Source organism: Achroia grisella, unplaced genomic scaffold (genome assembly GCF_030625045.1).
Source record: "Achroia grisella isolate CSIRO2021 unplaced genomic scaffold, CSIRO_AGI_Agris_v1 utg544, whole genome shotgun sequence".
Taxonomy (NCBI): Eukaryota; Metazoa; Arthropoda; class Insecta; order Lepidoptera; family Pyralidae; genus Achroia; species Achroia grisella.
In genome coordinates, this window is record NW_026712929.1 from 633,344 (window position 1) to 658,661 (window position 25,318).

At 33.0% G+C, this 25,318-nt stretch overlaps 1 protein-coding gene across 9 annotated transcripts in view; it reads right to left on the minus strand.

Annotated features, from left to right (window-relative positions):
• The window catches only part of LOC131847902 (protein lap4), an 83,886-nt gene that overhangs the window by 13,790 nt on the left and 44,778 nt on the right, over window positions 1-25,318 (minus strand). For 8 of the 9 annotated variants that reach the window (XM_059197599.1, XM_059197600.1, XM_059197605.1 and 5 more), the window contains 11 exons: window positions 12,759-12,964; window positions 12,169-12,302; window positions 11,800-11,884; window positions 11,284-11,506; window positions 10,223-10,413; window positions 9,820-9,931; window positions 9,089-9,420; window positions 8,505-8,600; window positions 3,886-4,149; window positions 2,211-2,321; window positions 1,641-1,820 (listed from right to left, as the gene is read on the minus strand). In XM_059197599.1, the coding sequence (XP_059053582.1) occupies window positions 1,641-1,820; window positions 2,211-2,321; window positions 3,886-4,149; window positions 8,505-8,600; window positions 9,089-9,420; window positions 9,820-9,931; window positions 10,223-10,413; window positions 11,284-11,506; window positions 11,800-11,884; window positions 12,169-12,302; window positions 12,759-12,964 (1,934 nt within the window). The remainder of the gene's footprint in view (window positions 1-1,640; window positions 1,821-2,210; window positions 2,322-3,885; window positions 4,150-8,504; window positions 8,601-9,088; window positions 9,421-9,819; window positions 9,932-10,222; window positions 10,414-11,283; window positions 11,507-11,799; window positions 11,885-12,168; window positions 12,303-12,758; window positions 12,965-25,318) is intronic. The other variant, XM_059197601.1, reaches the window with a different exon arrangement.

Sequence of the window (25,318 nt, forward strand, 5' to 3'; positions counted from 1 at the left end):
CATGCAAAGCCAATACCTCATGCAATCTGTATTAAGCTTTCCTAATAACAATAACTGCACATAAACACGTTCTATAAATTTTAAACAATTATCCTAACACAGGCAGTAGATGTATTTTGTAGTGTTTATAGTATAAAATGTTCTAAGAAACTATAATAAAGTGTAATCTACTGCAAATACTAGTTCGAATGTCGGATTTAGATTTAATAAAAAGGGGACCGATTATTTCTACGATAGAATAAAGCATTTTAACGATATAACCATTCAGGACTCGACGATAGCTGAGCACACGTATCGACTGGGTAGGGATTCTGACATATATTTGGTAAAGTAACACACAGAAGTTTGAGATCGGCGGGCGACGTTACACTTACAGTTGCGTCAATAATCTCAACTTGAATGAGACCCTGTATGTGCCGCAGGGGCCGACGAGCGCACGTGTGAAACAAACAACGTTAACCGTTTTATAAACAACACTAGCTCATTGAATTATAAAATGTTCATATAGAAGTGTCTCTGTGGCTAGCGCCACATTAAGCAGGTCTTGCGTGATGCCTTTTCGCAGTGTACCTCCTATAGACAATGTTAATACGTTTTGACAACCCATTAATGTAGCACTATAATACATGTATGTTACAAGAGGTAATATGAATTACAGTACAGTAAACACTGGCCAGGCGGCTGGGTATAAGGTTTTAAATTTAAAATTTTCTTCTCTTGCACTCGTGTACTGAGTTTTAATCCATTAAACAATTAATTGCACATATCGGTTACATATGCAGATATGTTGTTGGTTCTTTTTCGCCGCCTTATCACTTGTCGACTTTTTCAATACAGACTCTTTAAGTGCAGATTGACTACACACTAATAAGATTTTTGGCACTGCGGAAGGTCAGGTATGTTTAATGCTGTTAATACACGATGAAAGATCTGCTTAATTCAACGCTAGCCTTTGTTTTTGAGATGTACGTAAGTACTGCAGGAAGCGAAAGTTCGCAGCACACACAGTCTATTTGCCTTAGTAATGCAGCCGGATATAATGTGCATAAGCATTATCCAGATACCTTGATACCGCCAAATGACTACTTTGAAGCGAACTCAAATCTTACTACTGAATGACACATCAGGCGTATGACTGGTGTCAATAATAACCCACAACTCGTACTTGCATTCATGCAGAACATTGCACGACTTTCATATGTGTGAGTACGCATAAAAATTAATATAAATTAAATTTACCAGCCTATTTTTGTAAATTATTACTATTTTGATAATCATTAAGCAATTTTTCACATAGGTACTTTATAGATTTCGGCTTATCAGTGACAAAGAATTATTGCCCAGTGTTTCTTTTAATAATTAATAAATTTAATAGAACTACATTAAATATAATATCTATGTATGATCAATATGAAGCTTACACGTTTACAGTACCATGGAATAATTAGAAACTTAAAATACTGCATTGAACAGGATTGTTCATAATAAACAATCCTTAGAGGTGTTTGTTAGAATTTAAAATTAGTATACTTGGACACAACTTATTATTTGACAACGTAAATATTATGAGTACATATTAATCTAATGTTATGGTAACGCCAATAGAACTCGATAAATAATTTATTTGACATTCCACCGACCTGGAATCCCTGTGGCAATGGATCGTGTCGCACAGAGAGTGTGAGAGTAGCACCGGGCTGCAACAATAGTTGCACCGCGTCTCTATGTGTAGCGCCGGTTAGTTCAGTCCCATTTACTTTAATGAGACGGTCGCCCATTCGAAGCTTGCCGGATCGTGCGGCCACACCCCCTGGGACGACCTGTACAATATGTTTGTTACAAATTATCTGCCGCAGCTTTGTTTGCCAAGTCTTTCCTGTGCAATTTCAGAACTAGTATTTCTTGCTTTATTTATTTCTTTAATTGTTCAGTAAGGAGACAACTGTTTCCTTATAAGTTGGACGTTATTATAATTCAGAGCAATCTGTTTAATTATTTTATTTTATTATGATTTCTGATTTAGATTTATCTGCAAAATTTACTAAAAATTAAGATATTAAAATTTATTTGATCTGCAATCAGGTTGAACTTCCATATATTATACTTCAATTATATAAAGTAATAAATTAGTTTATACTTTACCCAACTTACTTACTTTTTTTTGTCGCAGACTTTACCCAATTTATATATTTTAAATAACTAAAACTTACATGTGATATAAATATGCCGGGCTCCTTGCCACCGAACGGTACGCACGAGTGGTCTGTGCCACCAATTATGCTGAATCCGAGAGAACCACCCTCCTTTAACAATGTCACATCCTGAAACAATGAGAACAAACTGTTGTAATATATATGAAAACAGTAAATAATTACATAATAAATAAATAAATAAATACTGGTAAAGCGGAAAGCAACAGTAAAATGTTTTTTAAACAACTGAAATAATTTCCTAAATTAATTGCTCGTTATTTCATGCTTAGTTCATCATTTATGTTCTCTTTTACTTTTACAAGACTCAAATAATTTCCTCACTCTATATACACATGATGTTATTTATTATTTTCCTTTGGAAGATTTGGTAACCAAATTTTCATTTAGTATTATTACATTATTTTTAATACTTTTAAAATATAATCAACAATTATGTACACAATAATCATAATATATTTATTACATATCTCTTATCCCTGTAAATTACAGACTTTATAGACAATATGGAAACTCATACTTTATATAAACTACTACTTTTCTGTCTATCGTGTTATATTGCTTCGTAAATTGTCAGTTGCTTTTTGAATTCTTAGTATTATATTATGTGTGTAAAAAAATATAAACGTACAAATAAAACTACTATAAAGTAGTTATAAACGATATACCATTAAAAAAATTACTTCGTACTAAGAGTTAAAAATATAAGTTATGTATATTGGCTCTATTTGGCTCTAAAACCTCGTGTATTTTGTTACAGAACTCCCAACAGTTTTATGAGAAAACAAATAAAACATACTATTTTTAGGAACAGATTACTATAAGGCATATATAAATATATATAAAATATAACACTATTATTATAATAGATAATAATTACATTAATATAATATAATGATTTAAGAAAACATAATTAATAAATATACATATATAGTCCATAAGATCTAAATATAACTCCTAAAAGCATTGTGTTGTCCTTTTAAATGTATAATTCCTATACGACAAACTTCGACGGACAGTAGCTCTACCTATCCGTGAAGTTATGCATGTAGGAATATATACAACGGAAGCCACAAATAATAATAATTTATCGTATAAATACGATACATTTTATAAAGTGAAATTCAACAAGACATATGCCACCTCAACTAGAGGTCAGTAATGAATAAGTTATTGATAAAAAAAATTGTTTATATTGTTTATATTAGTTTCTTGGTTGGAACCTTTATCGATTCATATCCAAGTTTATTACTATTTTATGTAATAAAACCAACCTTTAGTCATGTTCACACAAAATGTCAACCACATTTATAAAATGTAGGTAATATTATAAACATAAATAATATAAGTGCAGCAGCTACCCTTTGCTCAGTGATATTACAGCTTAAAGCTGCCGGACTCGAAAAATACCCATATTGTTAAAAAGATTTATCCTTGTTACATGTATACCTTACCTCCCTCCATACCTTGTACATTACTATTGTGAAAAAAATAAACAATAATTCGAATTGTACAATTCAATTTCAAAATAAATATTTTTTCAGAAATCAAACATATCTAATGTTATAGATATACCGACACAACTACATACATATTTAATTTCGTTATCAAAGTTTTAGTATAAAACTGTCCCGTGCACACAAGGATAAATCTTTAAATCAATTGAAATTCTTACTTCGATGATAAGCGGGGCGACGAGCTGGTTATCGGTGATCCTGGTGACGGTGGTCTCCGTGAAGGTCGACTTGGTGATTGTTTCAGTGACGCGGCCTAGGGTGGCTGGCGCCGGTGGCAATACCACACCGGCCGCGCTGGGCCGTTCCACGGTGACGCGTACGCCTCTTTCCGGCGGCTCGGACGCCGCCGCCGGTCTCGGCCCGCCCAGGAAATGCGCTGGTATCATCGCTTGGAAGTCCTCGTTCGTGATCGGCCGCGACGGCTGCGCGTTTAACACGTTCACATCGTATCAGTGGAAACATATTATAAAGGATGGCAAAAGGAGTTAGTCGGGTCCAGCGATCATTAATCACAAGAATGTCCAAATGCCAATATATTCATTCTGATAGTACTCGTACCTAATTTTTAACATGTAAATCATTGTGGGGGTTTAAGCCCACAGTTCCGTGATAATGCTATTGATTGATTGATGAGGGGTTTTTGTTAAATAAAACCGCCTTGGTTGAATGCTACTCGAACACTGATTTTTATTACTAAAATAAATATAATGAGGTGAAATGTATAGAAGTGAAATTGCATGTGTAGGCAATTGTGTATTGCACAGTAAGCAGGCATGTGCGGTTGCCCGTACAATCATAATTAAGGAATAAGTATCAATTATTTATGTTTAATGTTTTAATTAAAATTACAGATGCTGAGAAATAAAGCAGTATTGTATAAAACAAATGGACCTATAGTAAAAAAATATTCAGATCTGTTATATAAACGGTTTTGATGACATTAGCATTCATAATACGAAATCTACGTTTGTTAATAGTCCATATATCAACACCTACGGAAAACAGGTTTACTTTTAAAAAACACGCAATTTTAATTCTATTCTATAAAATATAATTTAATCCACTTATAAAAGTGGGTATTTTGTAGGTGCTTTGAATTATATTTGTTCACATGTACATCAGATTATTTCGTTTCAGAAACAGTTTTATAATTTTACTTCGGGTAAAACAATTAGCAAGTTCAATCATAATCCAATTCGATGACAGGCAATTACTTATAATAAACTGAAATGCCATTGATAGAATTAATAAAATGGAACAATGATTTCCTCCGAGTAATAAAAAAATAATTTAAATATATGGAGTATTACAATTTTCATAAAACGCATAAGCAATGCGGAGATCGCTTTAGTCAGATTTGTCCCATCGCATTAATCACGAATAAAGTTACAGTATAAGTAATTAAGGAACGCTCTAATATTACTATTCTTTAATAGAATTCTCTTGGAATATTTCTTTTCAACAGTTCGAGACATATTTATCCTCTGCACAGTTTTGGGGTTAAGTTTATAAGTAATTTGTTTAAATTTAAGGTGGATACTATACGAAAAAAAATTCGTTGACCATGGCCGAAAACTGAAATAGTGAAACGAATAATTCTACAATAAATAATATTGTGGTAACGTATACTTCTTTCGAAGTTTTAACATCATTTTTATATTAATCAGACAGAAACTCAGAATAGTTTCAGCAGCTATAACGAAATGCTATGCCTAAACTTTTTCAGAGAACTCAGCGCAGCACACATACGAACATAGATCTATACATACACATTTCTCTGTTTTCTGTGTATTAATTATGGCTCCATTACCTTCTGCTGCTTTTTTGTTTTATATCGTGGCATTGATTTTTTTTGTTTTTGATCTGTACTACGTATTAATATTGTGATTGCACGGAGTAATTTAAGTCTCCTGTTTCTGTAGGTGTCGCATTTGTACATGTGTATTCAATAGATTTCGATTGTATTGTTTGTTATGCGATATATTTCAAGTATTACCGATAACTTTTTTATTTTGGTATGACAGCGACTAACTAAAATTTATTATTCAAAAGTATACAAGTACAAGTATAAGCATTCGATTCGATTGTGACAAGTATTACGGGTGTTGCCAGTCATGCAGGATATATCCTCTTAAGATTTATATAATACGAATGTTAATCGTGCACGTACTTATGATAAAATAATAGTTGAAAGATACTTAGACGCGAGTGGTCTTTACATAAACAACTTATAGATTTTTTTACTTAGGTCTATCTAGACCGATTTTACTCTACTTCTACAATGCTGTGAAATTTAACGTGGTCATTATTTATACGTACAATTAGGAAAAATTACGGGATCTTACCATGTTTTATTTATTTTTATGAGTTTCCGATATTTAGGCAGTGTTTCAACCGCCATGATCACAGGTATCACATTACCTCAGGCACTTCCATTCCTAATTGTACGTATAAATAAAAGAAATATATAAGAGATGAGTAATTACCGACCATTATAAGCAGGTAAACTTTCCCCTTATGCAAAATCCGGGTGATTTGTAAGTATCTATCTAAACTATGCTATCGCAGCGACCAAATGCGCCCATTTAAATTTGGTTTCTTATCAGAAGTCTAGTAGTTTAATCGGGATGAATCATAGTTATGCATGTTTCGATGAGATCAGCTCAGATAGACAAGTAGTTTACTACTTGTATATAACTAACTATACATATATATTGTTTAGTTATTTATATAATATAGTAATAATGTCATAGGTTTTCGCCATGACTGCCCTATAACGCTTTCTATTTATACATAAAGGTTAGCTGGTAGAAAATGGCATATGGCATTAAGTATCGCCTTTTGTATACGAATAAAAATACGTAATAATAAAAATAAATAAACAATAGCCATGTACCGCTTGGAAAAAAAAAGAAGTCAGATGTTGCTTCGTAGTTTATATTCTTCCAGTTGTTGATTCGTCATAGTTAGTAATGACGGGGTCTATTCGCATTTAAAACTAATTATGTATACAAAATTTTTAGTTTCTATGTTCGCTACATAAGTTTGTATCTCTTACTAGGACGTCAGAGGAACACAAGGGACATAGACGTACAATCTACAGACGGTGATCAGTCTGTTGTTTTCTCAACTTCGTTATCTAAGGCAGGTCAGGTATTCAATCTGATTATGATATACATATATATATGGTGGTGTATATATATATATATATATATATATGGTGGTGGTATCCTATTTTGGTGGTTTACTACCTTAAATTACGTCACAGAGGGCGTGTTTTTTAATCTGGCCAACCCAAAAGAGACTGCAATTTCATATTTCTGACTTACCTTCCGGTAAAAGATATACTGATATTAAACCAAAAATTAATCCGTTCGACTGTGGTTTGGCTTCCTGTGACTGGATTCCAAATATACCGGGCGAAAAGTGGGCGTGTCAAGTGTTGCGTTCATATTTTTTTTTAGTTTTAATTACAAAGCAAATTTAACATAGAAAGAGCCGTATTACACGAGTTTGCTCCCACTATTGTGCTTACCATCTTTATAGGTAACATGTGACCAAATGGAGTATGGACGCTACCGTGGCAGACTAAAGACGTCATTACAAGAATGCTTTGAGCGATAAGATCGCCTTCTCTATTGCACTTTCTAACGTACTGTTTTTCCTGCATTTTTTCTCTGTGTGTAAAAGATAGTTATTATTATTGCGATAATGTATAAATATGAGACTTGTTAGGGTTGCCTACAATTAATCATTTTAGCTCTTTGTGAGAAAAGTAAAGAAACAGACAGATGTGTTTATTTAATTTGTTTAATTCTTATATGTAGTCAATATTTTTAAGAATGATAATGGAATGATATACCCGCCTGCGCTTACAGTATACGCTGGCAGGTCACCAGTAAAGGATGATTGGTTGAGCATGAAGTTTTTAAGTAATTTAAAAATAGTCATATAAAATATTTGCATGTGATATGACGCGAAGTATTATGTAAGTGTAAAATGAATTAGAATTGAAAGAATTATAACAAAGATTAAACTATTAAATTGATAATATTATGATTTCGTATATTACTTAAAACATTCTATAAAATATAATATGAATGAATAAGAAATATATTAATGTTTTAATGTTAGCAGATGTAGTGTGTTCTTCACACTATAAGGTTGCAATATAAATAATACGTAGATACGTATCAGCGAGAATAATACATACGCCTTGCTTGAGATTTACCTGAGAGGAGTATCTATCAATTGTTAGATTTCATTCTTGTATTTTTTCAGAAAACTGTATGCTTTAGTACCCAATGGTATACTCATTATGTTTTTAGAGAAAATATATATTTAAAACTACCATACATTTTCAAAACATTTTAGTAATAAAATGTTTAATTTTAATTAAATAAATAAATTTGGACTCTCAAGCCAGAGTACTCTCAGAATATATTAACGTAGCTGGACTCGACTAAGGATTGCTGAAAAAGTAAAATGTAGTTAATTGCGGAAACAAAATATAGTAAGCACATCCACTGTTCGACAGCAGTGATCGATAAGGCACCTTGTAAACACGAAGTATGAGCTCTGTACTTCGAGATACGAGAGGTGCAACATCTCACACTACCATTCTAGAGCAGACGGCAATTCTAGTTCATAAGTGAAGAACATAGGCGACGACATGGTGTAAAGCGGAACGAGAAGCACGGATGTGAACGTGTTAAACTGATAACCATCACCTGCGAAACGACCGGGAGCATTATTTAAGTGCTAGGGTTTATCTTACCTGTATATCGTCGAACACGTCGTCGCTCGATCCGTGCGTGTTATTGCCGCCAGGTGTTAGGGGCGTGCTCGTACTGTTAGTCGATGACTTGGGCGCCTGCGTTGAACGATTAATATTTTTAATTTGCTGTCTGCAGCGTGTGCATTTCTAATAAGCGTAAGCTACTTTTTCATTTTCTCTAAGTTTATTACTTCTTTTTTATTTAGATACTGATCCAAGTTTACAACAAATTAGGCATAAAAAAATCTACATAGTTGAGATATAAAAACGGTGCCAAAGGGAACACCAAAACAAAACTAAGAAATATATATAAAAAATAATAAAAAAGTGTTATTTACTAAAAATTGTTGAATTTTCATTAAAGCGATAAACTTTAATTATAAAAAATATTTGAAACATGGAAATATTTTTTTATTATTGCAAAGCATCAGATAGAAATGTTCTTTAGGATTATCCACAAACATGTTGTGTTGCTATAGTAAGACGTATTTATTAATATTTTATTATGTTTCACTTTGGCATCCCTCAACTACTAACTATAATTATAACAATTTCTAAATGCCATATAGATTGCCGATCCTCACCTGCCCATTCGGCTGACTGAGTCTTCGCGGTGCAGGTTGTGGTGGTAGAGTGTTGGTGGGCGCGAACGTAGTTTGCTTCTGCGCTTGCGGTAGTGTGTTGGACGAATTGGGATGCGGTGACACGCGTGCTGAGTGCGTCGGGTGCGGTGCAGATGTCAAGTGTGGTACCGGGGTAACGTGAGGTACCGGGGCGGCGTGTGCGGTATGGTTTCCAACAAGAGGTGCGGTAACGTGATTGGTGGGTTTAGGTGTGGGAGTGATGTACAAATTCTGCAAACTCGTCTGGTTTTCTCTCACTTCGTCTGACGTCGATTTCCGAGGGAGCAACTCGCCTATATGGACAAAAAAATTGCATTACTATAGATAAAGCTAAGCTAAGACCATACGAGTATTATACTGGAAGCAAATGAAGTGACGCCATCTATTGTTCCTGGACTGATCGTCGAGAATTACCGTAATAAATCTATCTTTATTGGATAACTACAAGGACGCTATTATAAAATTTAAAAATGTTCTCTGTAATTGTAATTTTTCGTCATGACAGCAGTCCTACTTATTTATTATATCGCAATCTTGTTACATACAATTCACAGATATAGTAGATAAGACACGAGTAGAAAATTGTACCATACATCCATAAAAATTTAACACATAAATTAAAAGAATTCTTAGTACTCAGGCGTTCACTACATTTGTACACTACACCGTTATTACATTATATACAGTCGTACCTTGGTCGGAAGTGATCGTCCGTTGTAGGACGAGTCTCACGAATCTTTCGTGGCCGGTGAGCAGAGATACGGCCGCTTCGTGAGGTGCATTCTCCATATCTACGCCATTGATCTATAAACAGAAAGTTCAGTTACATTACAATTGATAAATTGAATATATTAAGCTTTCCATGTGGATAGTGAATGGCGTTGTGATATTTCCAAAGTTCAACTTTTAATTGAGATATAAGCGTGATAGTTTATACTTAGTAGGAAATTCTTGAAATATGTGTTCATTCAAGCATGTGCTTAGTTCAAGAATTTTCTTACTACTAACATAAATAAACGTTATTTTAGACAACAAGCAGATAATTCAATCATATAATAAATAATCATAGTATAGGTACGTTTAAAAAGTACTAACAGAGACGACTTTATCGCCGACCAACATCTTGCCGTCCTTGGCAGCGGCACCCTGCGGCGAAATACGCGAGATGTAGATCGCATCGCTGTCTTCTCTATAGGGCGGTGATCCCTTCCCGCCAGCTATGCTAAATCCAAGTCCAGCGCCGTCGCGAATCAGTGTTGTGTGAACTAGCACCTTTTGTTGGTACACTGTAAAGTCAATTTGTTTTATTTGCTGTTCTGTAATAGCTTGACTTCATCCAAATCCACTATGTTTATAATCTATTATAAGAATGGGTAATCTTATAATTAAATATCTTAATGTTTTTAAAAGGAGCATTTGTGGGCGATAAAGGAAACCAGGGAATTGTAGGATATATATATTTTATTATAAGAGTATATTATAAAGAAACACTACTAACTAGGGCCAGGAAGGGAAACCGAAAGGAACAATAGATAGCAGTGACAATTTAGAATACAATTTTGGTATTTTCGAAATATAAAGCATATAAAGTAGGTTATAAACAAATAAGTGGTCTGTATTCCACAGCATTCATGACATGTTAATCAATACTATTATAATTAGATTATTATTGACAAATAAGATACTTTGCAATATATTTTTATGCATAAAATTGATAAGTTGTTATTGTTATAGTAAGAGTACTATTATTATTAAAATTAAGATACATTCAAATTCATACAAAGAAAAATAAGAAATTATGAACTGTGATATTATCACATTAAGGCACTCTCGGCGCCTATCTCCATATATAATTATATAATTGTACTAGTATAACAAACATATAGCCTATGTGTTATTCTGATATATAAGCTATATTATTGTAGTTTTATTAAAATTTATTCAGTAGTTTTTGGGTGAAACAGTAACAAAAATATATAGTTTGTAAATGTGGATACTCACAAACTTTCACGTTTATAATAGTAGTAATACTAATTATATGTTTTAACAAAATTGAACAATAATATTCTATCTCTTTTTCTTATTATATTAATATTCTTCAATATCAATTATATTAGTATACAATTGACATTGAAAAAAAAAGCACATTTACTCACCCGGTGGTATGTAGGGCGCGGTGAGGGGCGGCGGCGACGCCTGCAGTCGCTGGTACGTATCAGTGGTGACCGCACCGGTTGGGGACGGACTAAAGCTGACGCTCGGAGTGGTTGCCGGCGTCTGAACATTCAGCTTCTGTTCTTTTTGCTCCGGTTCCAATTCTTGGGCGTATTGGTTGCCGATGATTAGCGGTTTGGACATTACACCTCGACCAGTTGGTATCTATGATTGGTAATTAAAAATGTATTTGATTTTTCTTACAGTATTTAATTTCTTAATTCAATACCTTTTAGTCGTAAACATTATGTATAGACAAAAACAACTCACTGATATATTTGGAATATTCTGAATTTGAAATTATAGGTGCCAATTCCACTTGAGTCAAATTACGAAAAAACAGATTTTATAATCTGTTACATTTATATGTAAAATGAGATATATCGTATCTTATCTTTTATAATATTTATTATGCATACCTAGTAAATACAAGAACAGAATAATATAAAATTACAAACCTGCCCATTTTCTAGGGTGGATACCGTGTCAGTAGTACTTGATACAGAATGGTGACTCGCTCCACTTGGCGCTCGACTGTGGGTTCTACAAATGCATAAGGATTATTAAAATGTATTTTGTGTAAAAACTAAACCAAATTAATTATATTTACTTATATAGAGTAAACACATGAGTCAAACAACTCAAGCATTATGACCAAGCTAAAAAGTTACGGAAACCGTTTTATCCATAGCAAGCGCATGTTCCAAATATCTCATAACGGTTATTTTTTTTTATTTAAAAATTATGGATTGTATGGCATTTTTAGATTGAAGATGAAAAGGTTCTTCATCCGGAATAGGATTTGCAGTCAATTATAATAAATATACCTTGTTGAATTTGGCGAGTCTCTTGTAACGACAAGAGTCAAGACTGCACCACTGGCCTTAAGTACTTCTACTGCATAATAATGGTCAACTTCCACGACCGATGTTCCGTTCACTGAAAGCACCTTATCACCAACCTGCAATAACAGGATATTATACATCAACATTGGTCATTTAGATCCGATGACCTCATTTATTACCTTCTCTACAATATTATAGTAAGACGTTACAATGGACGTTCGATTCTCTTTCCTACTCCAACACAGCATGAGGCTTATCATCCAAAACACTTTTTGCTGTCTATGTACATCGGAATGATAATATCGCGCCGATACGTTGAATTATAAAAGCACCCATTGATGAAACAACAATCAATAAATAATTAAATTGATAATAACAATTTCGATAAGAGAAACACGATAAAGTTTATTAATATACATTTGTCTGTATTACACTTTTTGTGTATTTACTAATGTAAATACCCATAATATCGTAATATGCTTAAGTTGACAACACTTCCGCATTAGTAGCAAGTTCCATCTAACAAATTTCCTGCAGAACTATAAATCTTGTATGGATAATAAAGCGCTCACCCTGAGTCCAGCCAGATACGCAGGCCCGTTAGGGGTGACCCGCGATATGAATATGCCGTCATCGTTCCCGATGTAGGGTGTGGAGCCACGTCCTCCAGCGATGCTCAGCCCTAATCCGCCGGCTGCTCGGGCGATTCGCACCTCTATGCATCGCTGGTCGCCTATTATACGCACTTCGCTTTCTGCCCGCCCCGAAACTGATTCGCCTGTGAAAAAAGCTTTGTTACTTTAATTAAATATTTTATACAGATTGCATACAGATACGGATCAAAAATATATTCATTTGTATAAAAAAGATGTAAGCTCGTATTTAAATACTAATTAATATTAATAACCGTCCAATGTTTGATATAGCAGAACAGAACTGTTGTATTATATACTTCTTTTAAATTAAAACTAATAAAATGCAAACAATAACAGTAGTATCAATTATGCATACTAATGTTATTTTTAGAAATCCGAAAATAAATATTATAAAAGAAAAGAAATATACAGTTTAATATTTTACTTGAAAAGATATATCTAATACTTTTAATTTTTGTCTAATCTAATTCTGTTTATTTATAAAAACAAATAGTAGTCATAATGAGCATTATAGTACCTTAAGTAGTATAACTACCTATCCTAGTCTTTATAAAAATTATACGCAAATAAACTTTCATTAAACATAAAATGTAAGTAGATACTATAAACTTTCACGAGCATGGACTTGTAAATGTCTAAACTATAAATACCTATATTAAGAAAATAAATAGCTACATACAAAATTTATTACGCCTATTAAATTAAGTTGGTAATTCATAGACACTTTAAATTTAATTGGCTAATAGTTTAGTCACTTGTCATCCATAATTTATTCAGTTTATAATGTCATTTTATATAGGTTGGTACTATTATTCGAAGATTCGCAAAGGTGTTCATTACTAGATATTATAGATTATGATTACATATCTGCACTACATATTGTAAAATCTTTCAAAGAAGTCATAATAAAAATATTTAAATAAGTACTTTTATAATACGTATTTTTTAACCTACTTTAGTTTAAAAGCACAACGGTCCAAATGAGAATCTAAATGCGGAAAACAGAGTCCAACACACAATTGCAATGACAGCATAGTTTAAAGTAATAGAAAGGAACTTAAATTATTGTAATAATTGTAATAGAGCGATAAATCATCTATGACGAATATTATAAAAAAATAAACAATACGAAGTGAACTTGTTTAATCTTATCTTTTACCTATAAACCTATCTATAATATTACTTGTATAAATAACATACATGTTCTTGAATAGCTGCTTTACAACGAGTGCGCAATGAGTATAATCGCTAATCAAGTGTAAGGTCATACTATACCTAGTGGAGTAAATCGACACCTTATAGACGTAACCCGACCTAAGTGAATAAAAAACAATTAACCTATAACACATTAATGAGAGATGACTTCGAGTCATATTCTCGAAAAGGAATATATTGCAAGGGCTCTAATAGCGTGTGGGCGTCACAGAGTTAACTGTGTATACAGAACACAACCTACGAATACAAACTGTGAGCATAGACGAATGTATTGAAAGGATACAATAATGTATTGCATATTATAGTCCAAGGTCAGACAATGCCGTGACGTTTAAATGGCATAAACATGTAAAGAAACGACACCGTCACGAATTACGTGATAGAGTATCATTACTAAGGATAGAGTAACCATTCGCCTTTCACAAAGAACTTTTACAGCAACTATTAATTCTTAAAACAAAAGGTCTATCTCCTATTTTTTTGTAATGGTTTTCACTTTAATTATATTGTTAATGGTTATGTGAACGATCTGAAGCATAATGCTTAATAAACGAGTTAGTACTTGTTACACAACAGTACTAGAGAATTTGATGTTAATTGATGATTGGTTTACTTAATTAATACGAGTTCATTTCTATTTCTAACAAATTACAAAGCAAACAGAGAATTGAATCACAAATGATCGTGCGTCCATTTCGTTCGCACGACAATCAATATGTCAAGATGGATGAATAGACCGAGTGAAATCATGGTCCAGAACGCTCATCCTGCGCAGGTAACTACAATAGCTAATCAGAAGAGCTACTTTCACCCTGGGATAACCTTAATAGAAAGACGACGCAGCTATTGTGCCCTAAACCGAGTCGTGATAGTTTGTGGAAGGATTCGTGACCAACGCTCTACAGTAGTCTTATTTTATTGGAAAATTCTCATCTTAGCAGCCGTAGTAACTTTACTCGAAATGAAATGCAATCGACAATTCGACAGGTGAAAGTAAAATAATTGTTGTTGAAGGTGTTATTATTAATAACGTTCGGAACACGATAAAATTATTGAGCAGTTGATTGTATTTGTGTAATAATAGCTAAGATGACGTTAACGATGCATTTATAGTATCATCGAATAATAGGTGTGCGAGGTGTCTAGAGCAATCTAATAAGGGAAAATGTTGTTGCAATGTAAATTGCAATTATGACGGGTAAAAGCTTGGAGGCTGAACCGTTAAAGTTAAATTAAGAGAAGCAATTTGATTTAATGGTTGTGCCCGGTAATGCTCGATGGATATAAACGTTTAATTCTAGAGGTGCGTACTATAGCTGCGCCTTTGCGGCACGGCCTCGAGACAGTTAGCAGTAACTACAAAACACATGACTTCATTTAAAGCAGATGTGCCTTCCAATCGTTAATTTAATAAGTATAATGTAACACTTATATGCGGTATTTACATTTACAGATAATATTATACAGTTATTTAAATATATAAATTAATTTTAAATTCATTAACATTTTTCGGAAACAGATGGAAAATATCTTTATAAAAGTTGCACTACAATCTATACATTTATTTAAAGTTATATGAAATATATGATCCTGACTGGAAATATATTACAAGATACAATACAATTATTATAAAAGACCAGAGTCTCGAGTCCAGAATACTAAAATATGGATCATAGCTATTTTTCTTATAACGTAAGCCTACTCAGAGAAAGTATTTATTAAAAAGTTTCGTGTATGGTTGATTATTCCCACCTCTGTTTGAAATATAAATAGAATCATCGCATACACGTCAACTACAGTAGATTCGTAAAACAACACACAGTCGAGAGGTATTTTAAAGAATGACATAATTTCCGAAGGTAATGCAAACATAAAGACCTACAAGTGGTCTCGTTCCAACCTTACCAGCAAACCCATCAATAACATCGAACACTTATATAACTACCTATTACGCAGTTACAAAATATGCGTACAAATAGATGAGTATCAGATACCTACTTTAAGTGAAGGTTACACGGAAACCTCAGGCAGTAAAGAAGACATTAACTCAGTCCAATAATGTCAATACATTAGTAGTAAACATGAAAACATTTTGCACTATTACCATAACTACACGAACCGGCTCTTTATAGTTATTCATGTTTGTAATTATTACTCTGTGTATGTAATGTTAACAGTCTTAAAATTGTATTGAAAATGACCATTTCATCATTTTATAAATTGCAAATCTTTATCTATGGATTCAAAATAGGAAGTCGTAATAATTCAAAGAAAGGTAACTATAGGTAGAAATTATGATTATTAGACATAGGGGTGAACGGTCAGAGACTCCAAACTAATGGCTCTCGTGACGAGGTTGGCACGTGCTATGCGTATTTTGCACGGACATGTGTGCCACTGGCCTTATGACGCTCCCAAATAAAATATGTAAGCGATGACCGCATACATGAACAACAACTGCTCACCTTCACGACGTAGATTCTCTCGGCGTGGCATAATAAGCGTTACGTATGACCTATTCAAGAACCGACAGCCACTATGTGTTTTTAAAACGACACTAATTGAACATAAATCTTTATAACAAAAATATTGACGGGTAGCAAAGACACTCAAAGAAAAATTGGTACACTAATTACGATTGGGCGCAAATTTACAGAAATAATATTTACCTTAATTAATTAATACCTGCCTTAAAATGCATAAAGTCTTGTTTGTTTTAAATCTAGAAATAAAATATATTTAAATGAATTTTAAAACACGGTTAAACGGTTGATGGATAAATTTTATGTAAATCTGATGTATTTAAGATTTTTATAATTTAGCATTCGTTTATTTTTGTTTTAACACGAATTACAATTCGAGATTTATATTACCTATTTTTTATTAGAAATTGACAATACTCATCTATATCTTCAATAGAGAACAAATCTAAGGATTACATGTTTTATGCTTCAAATACAAATGTAATTAGATTCGATCAACGTTCTGAAAGAGATTGTTTAGAGTAGAAGACTATTTTCGTTTTGTTAAATTGTTTCAATTTTGTTTTAATTTCGTGCCCAGTTTATACTGTTAATACTGGACGAATATTGAAATAAAATAGTCATCAATGTGCTTACCGAGACTGAACACAATATTTGGAACATTATGTACCCACTTCTGAGCATATTTTTCGTATCATATTTTTCACATTCATTCGATGCACTCAGAAGACTCGATATTTAATACACCAGGATGTGATAAAATTTGCGTGTATAAAATATCTAGATTTAACTAATTAATCGATCAATGTCATCGTCGGAAGTTAAGAAAGAGCAATATAGGTATTATAATAAAAGCATACGACGAATGAATTATGATTTCCTCAAGGATGTGATAAATTGCCTTGACTTTGCAATCACCGTTGGCACAGTTATACAGGTAAGATATCCGTTTGCCAACAATAATGTTTCCTAATAACATTATAATAATACAATATAATATTACTATTAATGTTAGAAATAAAATTATCATTATTTGTTTGCTATATAGATCATATGAGAGATTAATATTCCAATAAGAAATTATTTAACTTATCAATTTATGATTAGTTAAGTATCAGAATAATAAACGTTTGCTATATTTAATATTAGATAAACACAATATGGTAAACAAGATTTTAAATTACGACAATCAGAGTAAGCCTAAATGCAAGACGAGAATATAAAGATTTTAAATCACAATAAAAAATAAAAGATCAAAAAAAGTAACTTACGCTTTTTCCTTCTCAACACACCCATTTCCTCGGGTCAAACTAGTTACCCTTTATTTCCTGAACCGAGGGTGGTTATATCCGTTAGCGGAGGCAGTATTACCGGCTTGCAACGTTACGCGACTCGTATCGAACATCAATCAACTAGAGGCACTAACAAACAGTTCACCCTAACGCATTCCAAATCGGTCATTGTCCAATTTCATTAATAGTACCAACCACTTCCACCGCCTATCTAATGTATTTCATAGCCGATACTTAAGCGTATTCGAAAATGCAGTCTATATTTAGGCACGTCAAATCAAAACAAACTTTACAAAGAAGCTTTAGAAAAGAACGCATGCGTGCGCGCAGCCTGGGGCGCATACGCTGATGGAATGCGCGCGCTCGCAGCTACCACCGTGAGATGCGGAGGCTGCGGCGCCGGCGCCCGCGATCGCGACCTCTCCGCTCGAATAAAAATAGAAAGTCTCAACCTGGTGCATACCGACTCCTTTTATTTTTACCCTCGCATTACCTACCCATTATCTGCATCAATAGATCGCGTTTATTCTACATCTGATCGTTACGTGTACCTACACTTTCTTTTTAAATGATTCTATACACAACATTCTATAGACATTGCATATTTGTTGTTGTTACGAATTTATTGTGATAAAGAAACAATAAAGTGATACTGAGTTACTTTTTTCCAACTCTGTTTTTCACAACGCGATTTTATTATACTGTAGGTTATGTCATCAAAAACTCGATAACAATATATAGTAGTAGTAGTGTAGGTTCTAGAAAAATAATATACAGTAGTACCTAATGGGGTTCTTCTACAGAGTTCAACGTTGAGGATATAGTGATTAAGAGCTTTCTCATACGACCAACGATGACAACGACCAATAGCGCAACACTTTAAATCATGACTATTAATATATATCCCTCATGAGTTAAAGACGATTGTCATCTATGACAATGACTTTAAAGTATTTTTAATGTAAAGATGTGGTAAACATTCCAAGATTTCGGTAATAATAAATATATTTATCATAGAGGCTTTAACTTATTTCGTTAGTGAGCTATGCAATTATATGTAACAGTAAATATTAATTGGAGAAACTTGGAAACTACGTTAATCTCCTAGGTGATTACGGCTTTCAGTTAAATGTAAATTATTAAGCAGGAGCTGTATGCATTTCAGCTTTCGAATTCTCAGTTAGACAAGTGGTCTAGATAGTTTGTGCAGCAATGACAGTGCACTTTGAGCAATGATTAATTGTATATGCAAGGATGCCAATTAGATACGGCACGCGTAAAACTTAATCGGCATTCAGACCCACTGACACTTACTCTCGAAACTTGTTCTCGAAAGGATAATTTCCTGGCGAGCATCTGTTTAGTCATCTGATTCAAGTAACGGTTATTAACTGTGTATTTACATTATATATTCTGTGCCACAGTAATTTCGTAGGAGGACACACCACAAAATGCAGTTTTTGCCTAAATTTTTCCATACAGAAACAATGTCTCTGTTAATACCTATTGAACTCTGAATGATGTCGTATTATTTATGGAAACAATATGATATATTAGGCAATTTAGCAACTTTCTTGAACTTTGTAACTTGCTGATATTAAACCAGATTTATTTCGACATTTGACATTGTTATGAATGCTATTTAAAATCAGATATAACATTTGATTTAATTTCTGAAATGTAATATGCCGTGAACTTAGTTTCTTGTAGAAATAAAGAACGAAATAACAATTTAAATCAAGAGCCTTGGCAGTAATAATGGTGTGAAACAAAGTATCGTGTTCGCGGGGTATCGTATTGTCGACGCGCTTCAATAATTCATTTCCCAGGTTCACTTTCGAGATCCATGCCTATAGAACGGATGTAAACCGCAAGGCTTCCTGAACCCGTTACAATTCTATGTACCACTTATTTTATACACTGCGGTCAGCTTGATAGCTCCCACGTAATAGCAGGTGAAACTTAAGATAAATCAAGACAAGGTACTCAAGACAGGATCATTATGGCGGAATTGATTTAGAATGATGTAGAGAGATGGCAAACTTTGTTGTTTGCCATCTCTCTACATCTTTGTTAAAAAGAAGATTGAATAGAAAGATAATCTGTCTAGTTTTCTTGTTCGAGATATAACCATAATGAACACGGTGTAATTCATAATAGCTAAAAGCAAAGACATGTAGAGAATTAAATGTTATGTAGCATAAACATAATAACAATATTTCTTATAAAAAGTTCATAAGGCCAGTACACAATGACAAGGACTTTCACAATGTGGAGACGCGGATGCGTGAAGATTGATAGTGCAAATAAAAACGTGAGTACACCATACTATCAACGTTAATTACGATAGAAGACAGCGAAAGGTGCTTTTTGTATATAACATTATAATAACAAATCCCAAATAACAATCTATGACATTAATTTATCGTGTTTCGAAAGTAAAAACCTAACAATTTACGTTCGTGATCTCATGACTGACAGAGCCCCTATGTAATAAAACATTTTTAGTTGTTACTCAATCTGAATGGAATGAAAGATGGAATTCGTTGCAGTAAAAATCATAAAATATTATCACCATAGATTAGTCTCGATACTTGAACCTATTAAAATAAAAGAATTACAGTGTAAAACCAATTTCCATACCGTGGAGTTCTTTTATGGCTGAAAATTATACTACAATTCAAAATGCTAAAGTTAAAAAGTTGTACTGTGACAGCAAGTACCAAAGGAACCTTATTTACAGTATTGTTGAAATGTTTACGAAGTGTTCCCTGGAGTCACAAAGTGAGATCACGATTTCTATACCACAATGTGTCGATACTCGAGTAAGTATTTAGTTTTACAATAGTTTAAACTTATCCGTAATATAATTTACACAAAAAGTACTAAAGAATGCAATTAAAAAATATATTTAAGCCATTTTTATTGAATTAACAAAGAACATACTTTCAGTATAAACTTAGATACGTATAATAACACTCATCTATACAAGCCATTTAATATTTTCTTTTAATATTACGGTAATACCGTAAAACCTACAAAGGCACTCTCTAAATATAACTCAATAATAAACATAAGACGTTATTTTCAGCGAAGTTCTGAGTTCAAAAGTGTCAATCGTGCTCTTCTCCTATTTTATCGCGCATCGGTGCACGAACTCTGAACAAGCTCAGTTCTGTAGCGTTAAAGCGCCTCCTGTGACTACTATACAACGAAAGCTTATCCGTTACTTGTTATTTAGTCGAGTTAAATAACCTTTACTAATAAACTGTTCTCAGTACACTTTCTATCAGATATTAAAAATTATGAAACAACTACATTATTTAGAATGAGTCCGATTGTGAGTGGCAGATCTATTAATACTTACATCTACATCTATTTATTATATTAATATGTATTATATAGATTAGGTACGTGTAGTTTAAATACATTAAAGTTATCTATTAGTTGAAATCTGACAGATCCATTATTACAAACATTAAAAAACGTTGAAATTCTAAATATCATAAAATATTTTAATTATTTAGGAATACTAAAACTACGAAAGTTATAAAGGACGAAGTGACTGATTCACGCTGTTAAAACTAGTGACTATATAATATAAGCAAGTATATAAATAATTAGTTCCAACAGTTATTAACATAGGATTCAGAGAAAAAAACACAGAAACAAAGGCGTGAAACAGATGACATATAAATAAATCGTAAAGAAAATCTTTCATTGCATTCAATTATGACCAGTAGCACTTTATATAATCATGTACTGTAAGCATTGTGTCGAATTTTATTGCATGCATTATCTACTAGTAAAAGGTTATTTAAGTAACGTATTCAAAATTCATGTTGCGTATTTCAATGGATATGCCAAAACTAAATACATAGACATTAATTTGTCATCGACCTTCTACTAAAACAAGAATATGTTTTGTACACATACCAATGAAGTGACTTCAGACATATCAAGCGGAACAAATCGTAACGGTACTGACCTCTGTATGACTCGCGGAGATTGAAGAAAATTAGATAAAAAAAAATTAAAATAAATTACACCGATTAGTGCAACAATAACAATACAGAACTCTCTCTAACAAATAGAAGATTGTATAGTTTCCGTGTAGATAGACATTAGCCTTACTTGCTTTGAAAGTGAATTCCATGATAGAGCACATAACGCCGCGGACGGCTGACTTGGTCACCGCCATTTCGTATAATTGTACAATAAATTGTTTTAAAAAGCCTCCAAATATAAAAGCATATGAGGTGGAGGTGTATGGTATACTGACGGCAAGGGCGTCTGCGTCGTCCACCTGATATCGGTGTGGTTCATTAGAGCGCACCAGTAAGCGCGGGGAGAGTGCCCTGCTGCAGCTATTGTTGTCCGTCCCTCGGGAGGGCTGGCTAGCTCTCGGCCCACTTACGCACACATCAATAAAACATATAAAGTATATGACAATAATTTTAATCGGAACATATCGTTCGGATCTAATTATGCCATATATTTGAATGTTCAAAACACAAACAACATGATATAGAAAAGTATATATAATAATGCTGGTTTAAAAATCTCAGTTTATTCTTATGAATCGCTAGATATTTATGACTCTATATAAAATAAGTTAATTTATTGCAATTAGATGTCAAGATATCACTTCTGACTTTGCTATAAATAGTTGCCCACACATTTACTACTGATGTGACAAATATTGGAAATACGATTTTACATTGATTTGGCTACGTATAAACATTAAATGAAAGAGAATAATGTAAGAAATATATGTACATAGAGCGAGATTGTGTGCTATTGTCAACAGTAAAAGGGGTAAAGATCTTGTACAATAGTAACTTGGTTAAAGAATATTTTTTTATGTTTCATATCCATTATCTATGTGTCATTACGACACTAACGGAAATACTAATAACAGAGAAATAACTGTGAATGTAAATAATCTGCTATAAATACAGTAGCATTGTTGAAAGAGAAAATTTATACCAGTGACAGTTACATTGTGATATATTGCTGGTTAACGACAAGATTGGTCTTTATTCAAAGCTTTCTATAAGGCCAATCTCTCTCCGGTAACACAGCTTGCTGTTAATAACTTCACTAAATCTGGATATACGCAGAATATTCCGTTTGACAAGACTTGAACACAGTTCACTACAATTTTATCATATCGAAAATATCTTTCCATAGGCTATTTCGACCAAAGCAATTTAAATTTGTATTAGATAAATAAAAGTAAACATCATGTTGAATTACATTACGACATACCATATCCGTGCACAATAGGCCGGCTCTCGCTGATACGGACTCGTCTTGGCCCCGATCTCGCAGGCAAAGTATAGTTACCAGAATTTGGTACAATTTCATTTTGGTTATGATGCATCGATGTCGTCGGTCGAGGCAACGATCCATACATAGGCCCAATTGCATCCTCATGAAGTGTTTCATATCGCATTGGTTGAAAATGTGGTACATATTGGATAGGATATGGATGCGGATACGGATACGCAAAAAAATCCTGTTCTGGATAATCAAAGTACGTTGTATTTCTTCTAGTTGAACCGCCTACATATTTTGTATCATTTTCATTTAAAGCTGGTAGGCTTTGTCCTGGATATTGATTGGGTTGTCGCTTGTACTTGTTGAGAATAACGAAAGGTCTATTTTGAGGCGGATCGAAACGATCGATAGCGAATATTTCGCTCACAGGCAAACCAGCACTGCTATTGCTTCCTGTACTTGATATACTTCTATTACTACTTCTTAAGTTATTACGGGTAAGTGACCCGTCTGAACGGACACTCAACTTTAATTGTAGTCTTTTGTCTTTCATATTAATAAAGTTCACATACTCAACGAAAATATACACCAATAGGTATTATTTAAACTATTTACGTTCTTAGATTTAAATATCACACTGACATTTCGAGTGCTGGAATCAGAAACTCTCTAAATTTAATAACAAATTAATTATAGCTCATAGAGAATGTTATATAACAATGTAACTTATTACGAAGGAAAGTAAATGACGTTTACAACGTTGTTCATGAATGATGAGTAATGACCGTCGATGTATTAGTAAATGACCACAACAACCGAGAACAAGAACACCGTTGTCCGAGTTAATTGAGGTTAAAACAGCATAGCCGAAACATCGACACGACTAACAGACAAAGGTACTGTCAATTCTCATGGCATCAAAAATGATGTTCAGACAGGTAATAAAAAAATATGATGAATAAAATAGTCGATAGTGAAACGTGAGATAATTAGCAGTTCATCTCCAAAGGTGTTCATATCTCAGGGCACGTTATGATCATGTCACATCCATCAAATTACGAAAGCGGATTAGATCGGATGACCCTAAAGAGAAAAAGTAGAGAAATTATTACACATTAAACGATAGTGCCCCACTATCGTTGCAGGCATTTATCGACACAGCTCTACTATACAATGTAGTTATAAAACACAACATTACTATAATTATACAATACACATGTAATTAACTAGTAATTATAATAATGCCCTTACGACATTAATCAAATCTAGTCTTATCTGACCCACATATACTAATTAAAGAAAATTACATATATAAATTAAAGAAATTGGTCAAAAGTTAAAAAATAACAACATATACATAAATAGATATCATATTATTTTAGAGTAAATTAAATAATACTGAAATGTATTGCATAATAGTTATTACAACAAGAACATTGTATCTAAATTTATTTCAACTGGTGTACGTCTTAAATATTACTATTATATTTATGAAAGTAATCAATCACGAATAATACACACAGCACTACTATGAAGAATGCAATATACGACTGACACTGGAATCATTATTATTGAAATTGATAAGATAATATTGTCAGTTCAATTACACGTACCATGAGCAAACAAATAACTACCTATTCATATCTTTTCCCTGAAGACATATTGTTTGATATTAACTATAACGTATTCTATATATCGCTCCTATAATTTGATATTCGAGACGCATGCTGCGTGCGATGTCATTACATCTATATGCATTAGTTCTATCATTTACCTTGTATCATTCTCTAATAAACAACGGTGAAGAATATTAAAGGGAACAGTCAGGTCAAGGTGAAATTGTTACACTAGTTAGGACACGCCTCTATGCTCACTGATTCGGAGATCAGGGATCGTTAGTTATTTTATGTTAATTGTGAGAACTGCTTCGCGCAATTCAATTAAATACACACTAATTGTCGAGAATTAATAGTCAAGGCAGGAAATGTGTTTGTATAAGCAAACATGTTATTTATTGCGTAAATTTAATAAAATTGTATTCTTTTAACATATATGTATTAATATTTTAAAATCTATTAAGCTAGCAGACAAATATAATAGTTTTATTAACAGGGAAAATTTATATATTAAAAACTTACCAAAACTTGAATAAAAATGTTACCTTTAATGTTTTTATACATGTATAGTTAAATTCATACAATTT